Source organism: Fringilla coelebs, assembly GCF_963513975.1.
Source record: "Fringilla coelebs genome assembly, chromosome: 24".
NCBI lineage: Eukaryota > Metazoa > Chordata > Aves > Passeriformes > Fringillidae > Fringilla > Fringilla coelebs.
Genome location: NC_140050.1, coordinates 2,998,969 through 3,018,006, shown reverse-complemented (window position 1 = coordinate 3,018,006; position 19,038 = coordinate 2,998,969). Strand labels below are relative to the sequence as shown.

The 19,038-nt window shown below is 48.8% G+C and overlaps 1 protein-coding gene across 2 annotated transcripts; it reads left to right on the top strand.

Annotated features, from left to right (window-relative positions):
• The first annotated feature begins 304 nt into the window (after positions 1-304).
• MBD3 (methyl-CpG binding domain protein 3) lies at positions 305-16,879 on the top strand. Of its 2 annotated transcripts, XM_084220896.1 has the most exons (8): positions 305-522; positions 4,348-4,404; positions 6,381-6,540; positions 8,593-8,730; positions 11,357-11,447; positions 12,328-12,505; positions 13,765-13,962; positions 15,065-16,879. In XM_084220896.1, the coding sequence occupies exons 1-7, from the start codon at positions 509-511 to the stop codon at positions 13,955-13,957; spliced, it is 831 nt and encodes a 276-aa protein (XP_084077022.1). In that variant the 5' UTR covers positions 305-508; the 3' UTR covers positions 13,958-13,962; positions 15,065-16,879. The 2 variants fall into 2 exon arrangements, with proteins under 2 accessions (XP_084077022.1, XP_084077023.1); XM_084220897.1 differs by lacking the exon at positions 4,348-4,404.
• Positions 16,880-19,038: the final 2,159 nt, after the last annotated feature.

Here is a 19,038-nt window from a genome sequence, read left to right as displayed (position 1 = left end):
GTCCGGGCGGGTCCGCGTCCCCGGGGCGCGGGGCGGGGCCGGGGGTCGCGGGGCCGCCAGTGCGACCGGGGCGGGCGCGGGGGAAGATGCCCAAAGCGGCGCTGCCGGGACACCGGGGGGGTCCGCGGCGCTCGGCGCTGGGGTAAGGCCGGGACCGTGGGGGTTCGCCGGGGGGAGCGGGGCTGGGACGGGGGGGGCACCACGCGGGGGCGGCGGGGGGAGGGACTATATGCGGGCGGAGGGATCCGGGCGCGGCGGGCGGTGGGAGGCGGCTCGGTGGGTGGAAGGGGCGGGCGGAGGGAGCGGCGCGCATCGGACGGCGGGAGCGGGGCCAGGGCCGGGACCGGCACCGGGAGCGCAGCGGGAGCGGGGCGAGCCGGGCCGCGGCGCCGCCTCCCGGGGGCAGCGGGAGCGCGGAAGGGCCGGCGGCGGCAGGAGAGCGCGGCGGCCGGGAGGAGCCGGCGGGAGGCGGCCGGAGCCAGCCGGGAGCGGGCCGGGAGGAGCCGCCATGGAGCGGAAGAGGTGGGAGCGCTCGGCGGGGCCGCCCCGGGCGCGGGGGGGCCGGGCCGGGGCTGCAGCCACAGGTGGAGGGGAAGGGAGCGGGGAGCTGGCCCGGGGCGAGCGCGGGGGGTCGGGGATGCTCGGCCCCCCTCAGGGAGCGGGGAGCGCCGTGAGGAGCCCCCGCGTCCCCTCAGAGCGGCTCCTGCCCTGCGAGCGCTCGGGGTTCTTTATTCTCGAAGGAGCAGCGCGGGGGGTGTTCCTCCTTCCTCGGGGCTCGCTCGGCTGCCTTTTGGGTGTACTTAGGAATTGTGGGGAGGGAGCCTCGGCTGCTCGGGATGCGCCTTCCCGGGAGTGTGGCTGCGGGGGGAGCACATGGCCCGGGAGCTGGAGGGTTTCTATTTATAGCCGTGCATGGCTCATATGGCTGTAGGTGGCCATATGGATCCTCCCCGCACCCACGAGGCACCCGCGGGCTGAGGTGTGAAACTCGGGTCCAGCGGGAGCTGGGAACGCAGCAGGAGCTGTCCCTGTGTCCTCACCTGGCCCTGCCTGTCGGGAAAATCCATACCATCAACTTCTGCCTCTGACACAGAATCCTCACAGGATGGTTTGGGTTGGGAGGGACCTTAAAGCCCATCTCAATCCACCCCCCCATTGCAATGGGGCAGGGACACCTTCCACTGGACCAAGTGGCTCCCAGCCCCGTCCAACCTGGCCTTGAACACTTCCAGGGATGGGACAGACACAGCTTTAGCTCCAGGTTTCATTTTTAGAATCAGGTTATGGTTGTGAGAAAAGAGGGAGTGAACCAGAAAGTGCCATCCTCGAGAACATGAAGCCGATTCTGCTGCTGCAGCTCAGAGGCTGAGGGCAGGATGAGACCACCAGCAGCAGCTGAAAGCTTCAGAGATTCTGTTTTTCCCAGAACTTGTTTGTTAAGTTGCAGTGTCGGAGATGAACTTTAAAAAAAGGGGGAGAGAGGAAAAGTAGCATATTTTTATTCCCAAATTATTACGGGTTTTCCCTTTGTATCAATTTGGACAGAGATCAAAGGTAGAATTGAGCTTTGTTGCGCTAATTTTTGGTTTCTGTTGCATTTTGCATTACCTCAGAGTGGCAAATACAGGTGTGGCAGTTCAGTAATACCTGTGAGAGTTCTGCCTGTTGTTTACCCGGGTGATTGTTCTGTCCAGCTTCCAGGCACGTACAGATGCAGGGAGGGTTTGTGGAAAACCCCTTGTGAGATCTGTGTGTGAGCCAGTCTCTGGCTGGAAACTCCATCTTCCTCGAGGTCTGAGTACCTGGGCAGATTTTTACAGCCAGTCCTCGAACCTCATCCTTAGGAGGGTTTCTGGCTGATAGGGTGGGACTTGTGGGCTGGATACGGAGTGAGCAGGAGAAGTGCAGGGATGGAGGATTTCAGGAAGAAAATAGTGTCAGGGATTTTGTCAAAGTGGCAGGTTGTCTTTGAGAGTTCTGGCTCTCTTCAAACTCAGGGTTCTCACATGGGGGAAGAAGAATTTAGTGCTGCTTTGTGGGACTTTTTTCTTCAGAGTGTTTTTCTCCTGAAGGTTTGATGACCAAGTGTCAGAAATTTGGGATCACTGTTCGTCTGTGCCTCAGAAGTTTCCCAGCACAGTGGTGCCACAGACATCACTGTACTGGGAAACTTCACACTCTTGTGTGAAGCTTATTTTGTTGAGAATTCCTTACCTTTGCAGCACAAATGTAAGAAGTTGGAAGTGAATGTTTTTAACACTCCTCGGTACAGTCTTTTCCAAAAAAAATTATGGAGAAAAATGCTTTCACTGAGTCTGTGCTTTGCTTTTCCTCTGCTGCTCTGGTTTGCCTGCAGGGAACATCATAATTTCTCACATGAGAAGGAAACAGCCTCAAAGTTGCACCAGGGGACGTTTAGGTTGGGTATTAGGGAGATTTTTTTTTTTTAATGGAAAGGGTTGTAAAGGATTAGAACAGGCTGCCCAGGGCAGTGGTGGCATCATCATCCCTGGAAATATTCAAAAAACATGTGGATGTGACACTTGGGACATGGTTTAATGGTGAGCATGGTGGTGGTGCTGGCGTGACAGTTGGGTCTGATGTTCTTAAAGGTCTTTTCCATCCTTAACAATTCCATGATGCCTGAGTTGAGCCCTTAAAAATCATCTGGTTGTAATTGTGTTTGTCCCAAGCTCTTCTTTAGGGATGTGATGCTTCTGGAAATTTGGGAGATTTTGTGTGTCTCCAAGTGCTTTGTTTGGGTTTTTTTTGGGGGGGTTTATTTTGGTATGGTTGGAGTCCAAGTTGCTGAATGAAGACCCCCCCTGTTCCCCTGTGGGACAGGGGACATCATCCCTTGGGAGCATCATCCCTTGGGACAGCCCCACGGGGACAGGGACAGGTCTGATCCCCGAGGCTGCTCCCTGGGGTGGGGCTGTAGGGGTGTGGGGTGTGGCAGCTGGAGGTGTCGCCCACCTGGCCTGGCGTGGTGTTCATGGCCATGCCAGCCCATCCCAGGATGGCCCAGCTGGAGTGTGGGACCCCAGGGCAGGGCTGGGTGTGGATGCTGTGACTGAGGTGCTGGCACTGGTGGTTGTGCGGTGTCTTGGGGTTCCCATCTCCCTGCGAGGACATGGGGAGCTCCTACAGCCCTCCGGGAGCCCCTGCTGCCGGGATTTGCCTGGAACAGAGCTCGGGAGCGGAGTGAGGGAGGGAGCACGATGGAAAGCAAGAAGGAGAATCGTTTGGTGTTCTTCCCTTGCCCCCTCCAGCAAGGACACAAGGCTCTGAGTGTCTGCTTTCAGTGACCCCTTTTCCCTGGGCTGTTCCTGCCTCCATTCCTTCCAGAGGCAGGCTGTGGCTGGGTTTGCTCAGGGATTTTTTTTTTTTTTTTTTTTTTTTTTTCCTTTTGTCCCTTGCTTCCCAAGTTGTGCAGATCCTGTGCAGGCTAAATGGGAGAGCGGAGGGGAGGAGACTCTGATGAGGGAGGAGGGGAGAGGGCCTGGGCAGCTGCTCTCTCCTTAAGGATATAAGGCAGGAAACAAAGGGTGAGCTGCACATGGAGAGCAGGGGCACCTGGCAGGCCTGGCCCTTCAGTAGGCTGCCCCGAACGCGGCTTAATCTGCCCGGAAAAGTCTGGGAATGAGAGCCGGGGGTGGCTCGGGTGGCTCCCAGCAGCCAGGTCTGTTTTGTTAGTGGGAGCCAGGCGGCCCAAGCGAATAAAGCCCCGGAGATGGTGATGGACGAGCGTGGAAAATCCTTTGCAACTTGTAAACTCCTTTGCAACTCGGCCGTGTCGTTGCCTTTCACACAGGGGGAACTGTGGCAGAGCCTAATTCGGGAGCCCGGGATCAATCGGGGCTCTCAGCGTCGCTGCCCGGGGGGGTGTTGCAGAGCAGAGGTTGGGTTTTGCAGCTTTGTACCAAAATGTCTCTTTTCTGGGCCTCTTTGTGCAAAACCAGGAGTGCAGGAGGAGCAAAAGGAGGTAAATTCTGTATTTTGTGACATTTAAAGAGCACTTCAACAGGGCTCAGAGTTCTGTGGTGCTGGGGGAGTTTCTGTGTGTCCTGGTGTGCATCAGGAATCCCGCTCAGGTTTTGGTTTCCTTTGGCTCATCCTCACACCTCTGACCCTCCCAGGTGTGTGGAGGTGACCCAATGTCCTGCATGGTCCTACCAGAGGGTCCCCAGGAGCTCCAGGGCACCCCATCCCTTCCTTTCTCAGTTCACTCTCACCTTTTGGTCATAGCTTTGCTCCCTGGTCTGCTGTTGTCCCAGAGAGCCTGGGGATGATCCTGCCTTTTGCAAGACCTAATCAGAATAAAAGTTTTTCTTCTGAACATTTCAGTGCTTTTCCTTTGGGCCAAGCTTCCCCAGGAAGAGACAGGACTCTCAGTCATTTCAGGTGGGTTTTTTGAGACTCTGAGCAGCTTTTCAGTTCTTCCTTGCAAAATGACCACAGCACATACTAAACACACAGAGATGAAGGGCTCTGTTCACTTAAAATCCTGTGTTTGACTGTACTGACTGTTCTGGAAGTTACTCTGCACTTTAATGCATTATTTTTAAACCTGCTAAGACACTAAACCCTAAATTAGAGCAGCAGATCTTGGAAGAGGAAGCAGTGCCATGTTCTTCATGTAGCAGAGTTTTTCTTCCTGGCTTCACTGGCAGCAACAGCTCTGCCCTAAAGCTGCTGGAGTTGGTTATTCCTCTCTCTGGGTTGAGGCAAATAACTCCCTTTATAGTTTGAAAAAGTGATTCACAACTTTGGGGCTGGGGACAGGCTCTGTTCCTTGGTTCTACCCTGTGTTGTCTCCTGGCCCAAGTGCAGCTCCTCAGGGAGCTGGTCCAGCTGAGGAATAACCAGTGGGGGAGTGTTTCCTCCTCCTCCCCTGCCCTCCAAAGATGGATTATTTTCCTCAGCTGGTTCATTTGCATGAACACTGGGCTGTGTGAGCAGTGGTGGTGGCAGGGAGGAGATCCAGGCAGGATAAGCAGCCTGGGAGCAGTTGGAGCCAGGAGCTTCCTAAGCAGATGCTGTGTGGGATCACCACAACTTTTCAGTCTTAACTCCCTTCAAGAGACTTTTTCTAATTTCAGTTTTAGTGTAACTTGTATTAAATTGATCTCAGTTTTTGGAGACCTTATAATACTTTGGTGCTTTCTGGTTTGGGGTTTTTTTAATCTATTTTTTTCATGCACAGCCTGACTTAACCTAATTGCTTCATCACTGTCCTATACTAGAAATTCTCTGCTTATGCTGGTTTTTCCCTAATAAAGCTTCAGGGCAGGAGACAATATGTGAAAATAAACTTTTCCTTTTGTTTTGTTTTGTTGTTGTTAAGACCTTGGTAAGGTTATCAGTATCTCACCAGTGTGAGATAAGGTGGTAACTGGCATGTTTGGTCTTAATATGCCTTCTAGCCCATTAGCCTGTGATTCTGGGATGGATATACAGGGAATGAGCTTCTCCTGGATGTGAACTAGGATTGAATATGCAAGTTGCAAAGTGGAGAAAACCAGAAGTGAGAGTAATTGACAGAATAAAGAGGTGTTGTTTTGATGCTCAGTGAGCAGGTGAAGAATACTTGGTGCTTATTGTCTTTACAGTCCTACTCTGCAGCCATAACACACTGGGTTATTTTTGCTTTATGAATAAAAAAATAGCTTATGTTGGATTATTTTAAAAAAACCCACAAAACCCAAAAAAAAACCCCAAAGAAAACATCAGTAAAGATTTGGAATAATTTGTGCCTGCTCTCCTGGCTGAGTCTTTGTGGAAACCGAGGTGTTATAGAATAATCTCTCTTCTCTTTTGCCATTAATGGAAAGTTTTACAAGGTTTTGACATTTATCTTTCCATCACTTTGTGATTCTTTGTTTTGCTGCTTGTCAGTAGTTAACTTCTGGTTTTCTCTTTTTCTGAAGTCTTCAGGATGCTACAAAAGACATAGAATCAAACCTAAATGTGCTGTTCCAGGGGCAGGGAGAGGAGACAAGGAGCATTTTGGTGCTGGTCAAATGCAACAGTCCTAGGAGAAGAAATTATACTTGAAAATGTGCATTTACTATGAGAGACAGCTGAATGAAAAGTGCATCTGTGCTGAGATCTCCCTTGATGGTTATTGTGTGCATTATGCTACATTTGTTTATCTGATCTGAATCTTCCTCTTGACATACAAAAACATTTTAACTTAATTTGTGTGTTCCACATGAGAAGCAGTCAATATCAAAACATTTTAGAGTTGAACGCGAGTTTCATTCTGGAAAGTCCAGCATGTGTTTTTCAGGATGGCAATAAAAATTCTCCCTCCTGAGTTGCAGAGGAGGGGCAGAGGGTGGAGGTGTCCCTGCATGTGCCTGGTGTGTTTTTTGCAGCCCCAGTGGGAAGAAGTTCCGCAGCAAGCCGCAGCTGGCGCGGTACCTGGGCAGCTCCATGGACCTGGGCACCTTCGACTTCCGCACGGGGAAGATGCTGATGAACAAAATGAACAAGAACAGGCAGAGGATGCGCTACGACTGCTCCAACCAAGCCAAAGTAAGAGTGAGAGGCACTGCTGCTCCCCCTCCCTGCTTGTGAGCTGCCAGAGCAGTCTGGGAGAGAGGGAAAATGCAGCAGTTCATAGCTGGAGTGTGAATTGGAGCTGTGTCAGAACAGCTCTGGTGGTGGGGGTTGGACAAATGCTGCTCCCAGGGGGTTGGTGCTGTGGAGGAGAGTTGTGTCACTGCTCAGTCTTCTGTGGAGGAGGGCAGGGAAGAGACTCTCACCTTCCTCAATTCCCAGCACAAGAAAGGCATTGCCCTGTGGGAATGAGTGCAGAGGAGCCCCTCTGCTCTGGAGCCAGGCTGGCAGAGCTGGGGCTGCTCACCTGGACAAGAGAAGGCTCCAGGGACACCTCAGAGCCCCTGGCAGGGCCTGGAGGGGCTCCAGGAGAGCTGGAGAGGGACTGGGGACAAGGCCTGGAGGGACAGGACACAGGGAATGGCTGCCAGTGCCAGAGGGCAGGGCTGGATGGGATCTTGGGCAGGAATTGTTCCCTGGCAGGGTGGGCAGGCCCTGGCACAGGGTGCCCAGAGCAGCTGTGGCTGCCCCTGGATCCCTGGCAGTGCCCAAGGCCAGGCTGGGCAGGGCTGGGAGCAGCCTGGGACAGTGGGAGACGTGTCTCTGCCATGGCAGGGGTGGGATGAGATGGGCTTTAGGGTCCCTTCCAATCTAAACCATTCCAGGATTGTGTGAGCTCACCTCCTCCAGCACAATCTGCTCCAGAGCCCCACATTTCCTGGAGCTGTGCAGCAGCTCTGCCTTGCCCTTGCCTTTAGTTTGAGAGGAGAGGAGGGATTTGGCTCCACAGGGATAAGGAGATGCTGCAGCTCCTGCCAGTGCTGTGCTGCTGACCCAGCTTTGGCACTGATGGAAGGGGAGGTGGCATTTGGGGCAAAAAGTGTGAGAGGGAGGAGGACTGTGAGGCCTATTTGTGGAACAAAATGAAAGATTCTCTAGCTGCTAATTCAGATTGTTGAGGTGTCAGGATGGCAGTGACAGGCTCCCTGTCTGGATTGATTGTCCCAAGTCATTCCTAAGGATCTGCATCAGATGCTAAAATCTTTCCCAGAACCCAACAGCTGCTGTGTATGCACCTAAACACTGAATGTGGAAAAGGCACAATGCTCATTTTTGAAATACATCAGCCAGTCAAAGATCATCATCACGAGAGTGCTGGGAACATTTCTTACAGTCCTGGTGCTGCAGTGATATTTTGAAACCTGCCTTGAGGCAGAGACCAGAAGCTCACACACCTCTCAAGCTAAAAATTCTGCCCAAAACTCTCAATAAATGTACAAATGTTATCACTGGCTTCTGAAAGGATTAGCACCCAGATGGTTCAGAATTATATTTGTCCTGAATACATCTTTTCTACATCTCATGAATAAATCTGTGAAGCAGACACAGTGTTTGCATCCCTGAGAACAAAGCGTGTCCTACAGCCATTCCAAGAGTGGGGTGTTGGATTTTGGGAATGAGGAACAGCCTTCCTATGCTTCCCCTAACAGAAAATGCAGTCATGTAGTGCAGAACTGATTATGAGCTTCATTTAAAAGCTGAGCTTTGTTCAGAACCAAAGGTAAAAAAAGGGATTCAGCTTTCAGTGGTGTTGGTTTGATTATTGGTCACAACTAGATTTAGAAGGAGTGGTTTGGAGTGGTTTCTGGATTCAGAAACCAGCCTAAAGCCCTGCTTGTAATTTTTTTATTTATTATAAATATTGCATTGTAATCCTCTCTTTTAGTGATTGCACGTGGTTTGTTCTGACTCCTAAAATCATTAAAAATGAGAGTAAAACTGATGTGTGTGAACTCACAAGGGAGGAGGCTGCTATGTTAAACAGAATGAGTGGAAAACTTTGATAGGTCTAAGGCAAGATTTGAATTTAGTTATGTATTTTTAGCAGCTGAACTTGTATAACTTGAGATTAGACAACATTTGAAGCCCAGGAACTGTTCCCTGCTGCACTTCTTTGTGGCTGTAGGAGCATTTTAGCAAACTGAAAATATTTTTGTGGGTTTTTCCTTTTCTTTTTGTGTGAAACAGGGCAAGCCTGATTTGAACACAGCCCTGCCCGTGAGACAGACAGCCTCGATCTTCAAACAGCCTGTCACCAAGATCACAAACCACCCCAGCAACAAGGTGAAGAGTGACCCCCAGAAAGCTGTGGACCAGCCCAGGCAGGTAAGGCTGAGAAACTCCTGGATTTCCTGCTGGGAGGATCCCAAAATAATCTGCTTTAATTTTGTGATGCTGAATAAATACTCGCTGGCAATTCCTGATCTCTGGCACTTCAGAATTCAGAAAAATGTGATTTTTCAGAAGCAGTGGCTTGCAGTGCTCCCAGCTCTTAAAATCAGAACAAATCCCATTCCCAGTCTCTAGTTATGGACTCTGCACGCTGGGATTTACAAACTCCAGCCTTTGGTTAGATCCTAATTCTGTTGTAGCTAAACCTGAATTTCCTTCATGCTGAAATTAAGCATTATGTACAAAACTAATCAGACATTGTAGCTGCTTCAGAGGACACTTGGGTTCAGAGTCACTGTCAAATGTTGCAGTTGTGTAAGAATTCCATGTTCCATGAGATCCTTGTTCCTGCAGGGATCACATCCACTGTGGTGTTTGCTGCAGTGCAAGGCTGTGCATTAGTAGGAGTAAACTCTGCCAGTATAAGATCATAAATTCACTTAGAATGTTATTGTCAATGCAAAATCCAAGTGTTTTTCTTACCATAATGTGTATATGCAAGCAAGAGAACACACCAAAATTAAAGGAAAGGGTGCTCAGGACAAGGGAAGGTAAAATAAGCTGTACCTGTTGGAACACTGAAAACCTTTTCTGAAAACTTCAAAAACCACTTTTTGAAGGCAGATTTTAAGAATTTAATAAACCCAGTTCAACTAGAACCTCCAGGTGTGAGATAGAACTTATCTGAAATGGGTGGTTTTTTTTGGTGGTTGGGGTGGTTTTTTTGTTTTTTAAGCAGGTTGGCAGGGTCTTACCATGGTTTTCTGGGGGAGCAGATCCTGTATGTTTATAGTGTTGTTGCTATTCCTGCAGCTTTTATAGTTAAGGCAATAAAAGAGAACACTAAAGATAAAATGCTCTCTTCCAGTTCTGAGCTGGATTTGTGTTCCTGTGTAAGATATTTTACTGGATTGCAGAATATTTTGACTTTTCCTCAGCAGACTCCAGATGTTTCTGCAAAATTTGAAAGCAGTGCCAAGTCCCATCATGCACTGACTTAAAAATCCCAGAATCCCAGAATTCTTGGAGGCTGGAAGGGATCTTAAAGATGATCCCATTCCACCCTCCTCTCATGGTAGGGACACCTTGCACTATCCAGGGTTGCTCCAAGTCCCATCCAACCTGGCCTTGGACAATTCCAGGACTGGGGCAACCACAGCTTTTCTGGGTAAGACACACTCATAAAAATCACCTATTTGAAAGGCTAGGGAATATCCAGCCTGTATTTGGGCTGTGACTGCCTCATTCCCCTTTTTGGAAAAGTCACGTGGGGTCAGTTGCACTTGGATTTGGACTGGCAGGAAAAAGGGGTGGGATATGCTGGACTGTTTGAGGTGAGTTCTTGATTTCTCAAAACCTTGATAAAAATGTGATTTTTTTGCAAGATAGTTGATCATCCAACTAGGCATTGCTATCTTCCTGATATCTCTCCTGCACCAGGTGCAAAGTTAAAGGTGTATCAGGGTGATGTATTCGAATTTCTACCTGACCACACATTCAGCCTTTTAAGCCTGGGGTGAGCCTGTGACTCAAAATCTGGTAAAGGAGAGACATGGGGGAAAGGAACAAACTGCTGGACGGGAAGTAAATCATACTTACCTAGAATACAGTTCTTGCATTCCTTAACTTTCTGTGTGATACATAGGAGAGGAATAGGATGCAAACAAGGCTGTCTCACACTGTGGGCTTGTAGCTGAAAGTCAGCAAGCCTGGCCTTGCTGCTGCAGCTCAGAGCTGTGAAAGTTCCAGGCCCTGGAAGAAAAGAGAATCTTCCAAGGCAGCAAATTGGGAGAGAGGGGTTGTGGGGCTGTGTTGGAACCCTGGCTGCTGAGAATTTCAGACTCTCTGTGCTGCCAGGCACTGACCCCCAAGAGAACAACTGCCTTGACCTGAGGCTGTGGAGAAGCTTCCAGAATGGAATGATAGAATTGGGATTGTGGGTGTGGAGTTTGAATAGAAATGTGTGATATCACAGGGTGGGAAACTTCGAGTTGAATGTTTTAGAATACAGGAATAGATATAAAGCAAGATGGAGGTTTTAAGGTGGAGGCTGATCCTTCTTCACATTCTGCTCCATGGGTTTGGGTGGTTTTGTGTAATTGGATAAAAAAGTCCACACTGTGGGCCACTGGTAGTTGGTTATTGGGTAAAATGTAAAAAATTTTGGTGTCACATCGTAATTGGACAGTTTATCCTTAAAGGTCCTTGTAGAGAGAGAGATGGGGCTCCATTTTTAGTTTGTTGAAGTGATGTAGAACTCAGGGTTTGTGAGACTGTAACATAGATAAGAACTGATAAACATCTGAGTCCCAACAAGAAATACCATCTCACACTTTAATCCCAGCCCTGGCAAAAAGAAGTTAAGACTGGGCAGGGCTGATTGGCAGTGAGGATTGTTCCTGCTGTTGGAGGTGGCAGATCCCTTCTGTGGTAAATCCACATTAAAGTGTCCTCAGCCCTGCTGTTCCCTGTCTGCACAGGAAGCAGGGGTTTTGTGGAGCTGTCAGTTCCATTCCTGGTTGTGCCAGTAAGCACCAATAACCACCTGCTTTGACTGCAGCTCTTCTGGGAGAAGAAATTGAGTGGACTGAATGCCTTTGACATTGCAGAGGAGCTGGTGAAGACAATGGACCTTCCCAAAGGGCTGCAAGGTAATCAGAGGGTGCCCTTCACTCAGGGCTGGCATTTGGCACCTGGCAGCAAGGAGTGAAGGTGCTGGGGGTGAGCTCCCTGTCCCCAGAGCCTGGCAGGGCTGTGGCCATTCCTGCTGTAGTGCTTGCCTGGGGTGCCAGGGCCCTTTGTTCTGAGGGGACACTGAGGCAAAGCCTCTCAGCCTTTTGGGGAACTCATTTTCCAGAAACAGCAGAGCATCTCAGATTGCTGTTTGGGTTTGGGTTGGAAGGGGCCTTAAAGGTCATCCCATTCCACCCTCTACCATGGCAGGGACACTTCCCACTGTCCCAGGCTGCTCCAAGCCCCGTCCAGCCTGGCCTTGGGCACTGCCAGGGATCCAGGGGCAGCCACAGCTGCTCTGGGCACCCTGTGCCAGGGCCTGCCCACCCTGCCAGGGAACAATTCCGAATTCCCAGTATCCCATCCATCCCTGCTCTCTGGCAGTGGAAGCCATTCCCTGTGTCCTGTCCCTCCATCACTTGTCCAAAGGCCTTTTCCAGCTTTCCTGGAGCCCCTTTAGGCCCTGCCAGGGGCTCTAAGGTGTCCCTGTGTCCTTCTCTTGTTCAGATGAGCACCCCCAGCTCTCTGAACCTTGTTCAAGCAGAATGGAAACATCTTCCTTTCCCAGTTTGGTGATTTTTATTATCTTTTTGGTTCTAATACTGAGGAACTGCTAAGTTTCAATACCCTCAGAGAGCTGCAAAGGTGCTCTTAGAAGCATTTAGGTCTGAGATTTATGTCATGTGAGCTTTCCAACTGACAGCCTGTGCTTTGCCATTAAAATTTAATTCCCATTGTCCTGATTTCCTGCTCCCTGCCTGGGGCAGTGCTGCTCATGGATTTCCCTCCCCCTTGCAGGGGTTGGCCCCGGCTGCACGGACGAGACTCTGCTCTCTGCCATCGCCAGTGCCCTGCACACCAGCACCATGCCCATCACTGGCCAGCTCTCTGCAGCTGTGGAGAAGAACCCTGGGGTCTGGCTGAACACCTCCCAGCCTCTCTGCAAAGCCTTCATGGTGACAGATGAAGATATCAGGTAGGAGCTGGAAATAGCACTTGCTGTTCTGGAATGAGGTTCCTTGTGCTCAAACAGTGCTTTGCTTTTCTTTCTGAATGTCTGATGGAACACTGTGCCTTGGGAATTAATTGGAATGGCTCTCTAGGAAGAGAGTAGACAAAAGTAGTTACATTCAGTTCTGTCGTGTGCTTAAAGCCCACTGTTTTTTATTTTGGCCATGCTCAGTTACTCTGCAGTTTCAGGTTCATGTTTGTTTTTCATGTCAAGTTTCCTTTTATTACAGAAGTGTCTGAGTTGTGGGAACCTTGATTGAGGCACCTCTGAGCAGAGATGGCATTGGAGAAATCCTATACAGGAGGATTGGATTCTCTTCACCTTCCCCTGTGTCAGTAAATGAAGTAAATAGAATTTGTGGATTGACCAAACCCAAGCCATGCCTGCTGTGGTGACCGGGAACAAGGAAGCAGCTTATTCTGCTATAGGTTGCTTTAGTAATGAAATCTTGTTAAATTAGGATTGGTCAAACTCAGCTTTAAGCTTTTGATGAGAACTGAATATACCAAAGCCCTGCAGCATGCAATTTGCATTCATTAAGATTTTAAAGGCAATCCTTACTTAGCTTGATAAATCTTTTGGAATTGCAGGATGACTTTTCTGAGCTTGATTGAGACATAAATGACCAGGAAAAACAGTCTGTTTGTAACTTTGATGTCCTGTGGCTGAGCTGAAATAGGAGCCCCATGAGCCACTGATTGGTGATCACTTCTTTGCTGTGCTTTGACTTCTTAGGGTTGGGACTCAAAAGGAAAATGAGCAGAAAGAAATGGCCTGAAACTTAATTTTCTCCAGTCATATTTTTGAAAGTCTGTGCAGGGTATGCTGGCTTGTTAGATAATAGTAGTAGGAGTTAAAAATCAGTATTAGACTAAAAAAAAAGTTAGCTGCTAGGTTAGCCAAATTTCAGCCAGAAATGAACAGGTGCAGGGCACATAATATAAATACTGGAGAAATTCTGAAAATGTTTTTCATCTTCACTCAGAGTACAATGCCAGGTGGGGGGTTTTTTTGGTGGTGTTTTTTTTTTGTTTTTTTTTTTGTTTTTTTTTTTGTGTTTTTTTTTTTTTTTTTTTGGTTTTTTTTTTTTTTTTTCTTATGCCCTGGAGTTCTTAGAGGGCTTTTCCAGTCCATGCTTGTCTCACGTTGGAGGGATTGGAGCCTCTTTTCCCTTGACAGGGGCAGCCCTGGGGGCTGATGTTGGGTGTCCTTGTGTTGGGCAGGAAGCAGGAGGAGCTGGTGCAGCAGGTGAGGAAGCGGCTGGAGGAGGCTCTGATGGCTGACATGCTGGCCCACGTGGAGGAGATCGCCAGGGATGGGGAGCCTCCCTCGGAGAAAGAAGGAGCAGAGGAGGAAGGAGAAGAAGAAGAGGAGGAGGAGGAGCAGGACCATGACCAGGAGATGGAAAATGTATAGTCCAGGTAGGATGATTTGCTGTGGCTCACCTTAAACACTGGGGACAGGAAGGTTTTCAGGAGGAACCTTAAATATTGATGAATCTTCACTTTTTAGCCTGGGCTTTGAAAGATGTGGGGGCCTTGGGTCAGGAATGGGGGAGGTGGGCATGGGACCCCACCCAGCCCTGGACAACAGCAGCAGGAGGACGTGGAGCTGCTGGAGCCAGGCCAGAGGAGCCACGGAGATGCTGCAAGGGCTGGAGCCCCTCTGCTCTGGAGCCAGGCTGGCAGAGCTGGGGCTGCTCACCTGGACAAGAGAAGGCTCCAGGGACACCTCAGAGCCCCTGGCAGGGCCTGAAGGGGCTCCAGGAGAGCTGGAGAGGGACTGGGGACAAGGCCTGGAGGGACAGGACACAGGGAATGGCTGCCACTGCCAGAGGGCAGGGCTGGATGGGATCTTGGGCAGGAATTGTTCCCTGGCAGGGTGGGCAGGCCCTGGCAAAGGGTGCCCAGAGCAGTGTCCTTGGCCAGGCTGGACAGGGCTGGGAAGGCTGTGGAGCACCAGGAGGGGCTGAGGGACCTGGGGGGGTCAGCCTGGAAAAAAGGAGGCTCAGGGTTCAGCCCCAGTTGTCTCAGCCTGTCTCCATAGGAACGGGTTTTCCAGCCTTAAGATCAACTTAGTGGCCTCCTCTGGAGCTCTGAGACAAGAATCAAGAGCGTGGTGGGGAAAAAAGGGACTTTTTAGGATGAATAGCAGAGGAGCTCCTTTGGAGGGAATGGGGATTTCAGGTGGGAGGAATATTGATTTTGTTAAGCAATCCTTGAAGCTTGAGGATTGATTATAATGTGCAATCTGCTTGGCCTTTGGGAGATCCCATCTTTTATCTGGGCTCTTTTTTCCCATTTTCCCCTATCACCAGCAGTAACTGTATTTGGACAGTGAATACCTTGAATTCCTTTCTGCTACAGAGGTCTGGCAACAGGCAGGAGCCAGAACAAACTCACTGCTGCAGGTGAAACCCAGGAGATAAAGACATGAGTGTGTTTAGACAGTGGGATTTTTCCTTTTAAGAAAAGATACAAAAATTCTTTTAGAGTTACAAGGTCTTTGTTTTTCCTCTTTCAGGGAGTTCCACCTAAGAATTCCCAGTATAAACCCATTCAGCAGGGTCAGCACAACCAATCACAGAGCCAAGAGTGCACCATCAGTCCAGCTGTACCCCAGAGCCTTTGGATGGACTTCAGGAAACGTGAAAGCTGATGGTTCATTCACTGCAGAGGAGTTCTGCAGATGGAACTTGACTAAACTCTACTCCCCTTCCTTTTTCTAAAGGGGTAGGGTGATTGGGAATGCAAAAGTGGGAGGGGATAAGGAATATCACATGGTGGGAGGGAAAATCCTAGGAACTGAATTTGCTGGCTCTTTTTGGGTTTTTTTTTTTTTTGGTATTACTTTTTGTGGGTCAGTGCTGGGTAAAACATTTTTAAGCTTTTCTATCAAAGTACTTTTAATGACCCACAGAAACAATTTTCTCTCCAACCCAAGGGAGGGAGATGCTGTTTCACTCCTTGGCTACTCTGCTGTGGGCTACCTGTTTGTACCTGACTGTAGGGAGGTCATTTCATGTTGTGAATGGTTCATTCCATGTGTGAATTGCTGTTTCCTCACAAGACCACATTGGTCTTGGAATTGTTTGGAAGTGTAGTCTCAGAGCTGAGCTGCCAGTGCCTCTCCCACCTGAGCTGGGGTGAGGAGGGGAAGCTGCACTCGAGGACTTGGGCTGCCAGCTCTGGGAATTTGGGTATTTGGTTATTCCACACCACAGTCTGGATCCAGAGCTCTGTGTGTCCAGACATTTGCCTCCAAGACTCTGTTCAGAATATACCCAGCCTGAGGTATATTCTACTTTGGTTTAAGTCCAGTCAGAAGGACTTTCTCAACTGGGGATGGAAGGATGACTCATTTCTGACTGATAATGAGGAAAACTTCCTCCTTTTTCTCTTCTGGTGCCAAGAACCTGCCCTCTGTTCCTCAGTGTGGAGGGAAGGGGATCCATTCCAACAGGTGTGGCTACACACCTGCTTTTGTGTGCAGTAATGTTCTGACCTCTTTAAAAAAAAAAAAAAAAAAAGGTAAAAGGTTGATTTTTCTATAATTGATATCTAAAAAAGGAATTTAAAGCTTTTTATTAAGTATTGAATCTTTCTTATTTGCATGTGCAGTGAAGTGACCAGCATTTTGTGTCAACAATTGGAAATTGGACTGATGTGAAAACTGCCTTAATGTGTTTATAAGTATTGGGCTTCACCATGGGTACCTTGATTGATCCCTCAGTCTCTTCCAGTACATCTTTGAGCATATTGGGGTAACTTGTGGCTAAAAATAGATTTCTCTGTGAAGGGAGACAAGGAGAGGGGAGGAAGATGAGAGTTGATAGCTTGGGGAATGTGTTGACTGGGTTGCAGAATTATTTTTGTCTTAGGGTATCCATTGCATAACCGTGCGTGGACGTCTCGGCTGAGAGAACACTACAAAGTGGTGCATTAAATATTGTGGCACCAACCAATTGTACAAGTTGTTGGTATCCCAAAACTTGGGGAAGAAAGTAGCTCCCAGAGCCTTTATTGTGTGAGAAAGATTAGCAGGGACAGCCAGGGGCCAGGGAATTGCCTTTGGGAGTAGGGCAGCTTAGTGATCCCTGAAAAATATCCCATGCCAAAGTAAATGATCCTTTATTCACTCTTTTCTTAAAGGTTTGAAAACACAAAATTGGTTGATATTGCTCATTTGAGTACTGCAAGGAGACTGAATTGTACTTTGCTGATGCTCTGCCAGGTGCTGCTTTGGGGAGCTTTACCTGGCACTGCAGGCAGCGACCATTATTTTCCTTTCTGAACAGTCTGTTACAGTTACTACTCTGTAAATCTGTCCTCTTGTAAGTCATGGTGTTGAATTAAATGTTTCTCACAAAGAAGAGGTTCTTCTAGTCTGCCTCAAGCCCCTTCCTGGAGTTTTGTGCTCTGCCCTTTCCACTTCTCCCAGTGGAGGTGCTCTGGGGGTTCAGTTGGGGGCTCCAGTCTGAGATTTGGCTCTGGACATCTGGAGCCTGGCAGAGGGGAACGTGGAGGGAAACTTGTGGAAAGCAGTTCAACCTTGTTGCAGAATCCTCTCCTGTGTCCCCACCAAGGAAGAGGCAGCCAGGGTGTCCCATCTCTTGGGCAGGTTGGTGACAGAGTCACAGAATTGTTAAGGTGGGAAAAGATCTTTAAGATAAGTGAAAGCATCAGCCCAGCACCGCCGCATTCACCACTAACCCCCGTCCCCAGGTGTCACATGCACACTGCTTTTGAACACTCCCAGGGATGATGGCTCCACCACTGCCTTGGGCAGTCTGTGCCAGGGCTGGACAGCCCTTTCTGTGGGGAAAAAACCAAAATATCCCTAATATCCAATCTAAACCTTCCTGGCTCAACTTGAGTCTATTCCCATATGGCCCTTTGAATCTCAGCTCCAGCAGTTCATGTCCCACCCCAGAGGTGTCCTTGTGACCAGAGCAATCTTATTCTGACATTGGCTTTTTGAAAACCTGTTTAATATCTGGTGATGTCTTTACCTACTTTTACTTGGATTTAAACATACCATTGAGGCACCATACCACAGGTGATTGAGATGTTGACACTTATATTTTGATGCACTGAATATCAATTAAAATTGCTGCCAACTCTCTTGTTTCATCCCCCCCACCCCTTTTCCAGTTCAGCTCTTTCCATCAGTTTACAAAGTTTGATGTTTTCATTGATATGGAGGAGTTGCTTGTGCAAAGTGCCAAAAAGGGACACAGGACTCCCCTCACAGCCAGAGAAAGTGAAATAACTTTACCTGCTTAGCAAGGTGAGGAAATCAAGTGTTTGTTTTCACTGACCATGATGTCTGTTTCGTGTTGCTGCAATAACAACTGGATTAGTTTGTGTTATCTCAGCCCTGGACGTGACTGACGGGCATAAAGTGTCTGCCATCGTCAAATCTATCCTCAGGGTGGAGAAAGCAGCTGGTTTGAGGTACAACTTGTTAGGCATATGATTAGTAAATAATGTACTTAAGAGCAATTGAGTGGAATTGAGGCAATGCTTATACTTCATTCATTAATAGTCTCTGCTGCATAGGGTGTTGATGGCTACAGTATTTTCCTTTCCACTTTGCTTTACAAAACTTCAAGATTTAAAGGGAATGTCATTTTCCTGCTGTTTGGGGAGTGTTACTTTTCCTGAATTCTAGCTGGATTAAATTTTGTGCAAACCATAGAATGAATTGGAATGGATATTGGTGCAGTCTGGATTTGGCCAGCAGAGCTCTTGGAGGTGGTTCTGCCCAGGAAAAGTTGGCTCGGTTCACATCTGAAATTGAACTTGCTGAACTGGCTGTTGAGCAAGGAAAGGGAGGAGTTTTCTTGCTTGTAAACTCAGCCTGGCAGGAAGAGAAGAGAGTCAGGGATGACATGGCTGGACTTTGGGAGTGCAGGCATGTTAAACCTTGCCTGGGGAGGCTCTGATGTCATGGCTGGAGTTTGGGTTGGAAAGGACCTTAAAGCCCATCCAGTGCCACCCCCTGCCATGGCAGGGACCCCTTCACTATGGCCTTGGGCACTGCCAGGGCTCCAGGGGCAGCCACAGCTGCTCTGGGCACCCTGTGCCAGGGCCTGCCCGCCCTCACAGCCAGGAATTCCTTCCCAATATCCCATCTAAATTCTTATTGCTGCTCTGTGGGATATGAATGAAGCAGAACTCCTGGAAGGACTCCTGAGTCATGTGCTTTTGTCTTGCTTTAAGGAGGGACCATTCTGTCTGGACTGATTGTCCTGGTCCTTGGGAAGAGTGTGGGCTAATGTGTTTAAAGGGGGAGGAGGCAGGAGAATGCTTAATGGAGAAAAAATAAGTTTTTTGGTAATAACTCTCCAGTCAGGAAATCCTAGTTATCTGGATTATGTGCATAAGAACAATCTCCAAGAGTCCAGATGCCCATGCAAATACTTGGATAATGCTGCTTCTTCCCTATCACATAAAATGTATACTCCTCACTGTTGTCACTCTGAACAGGAATTT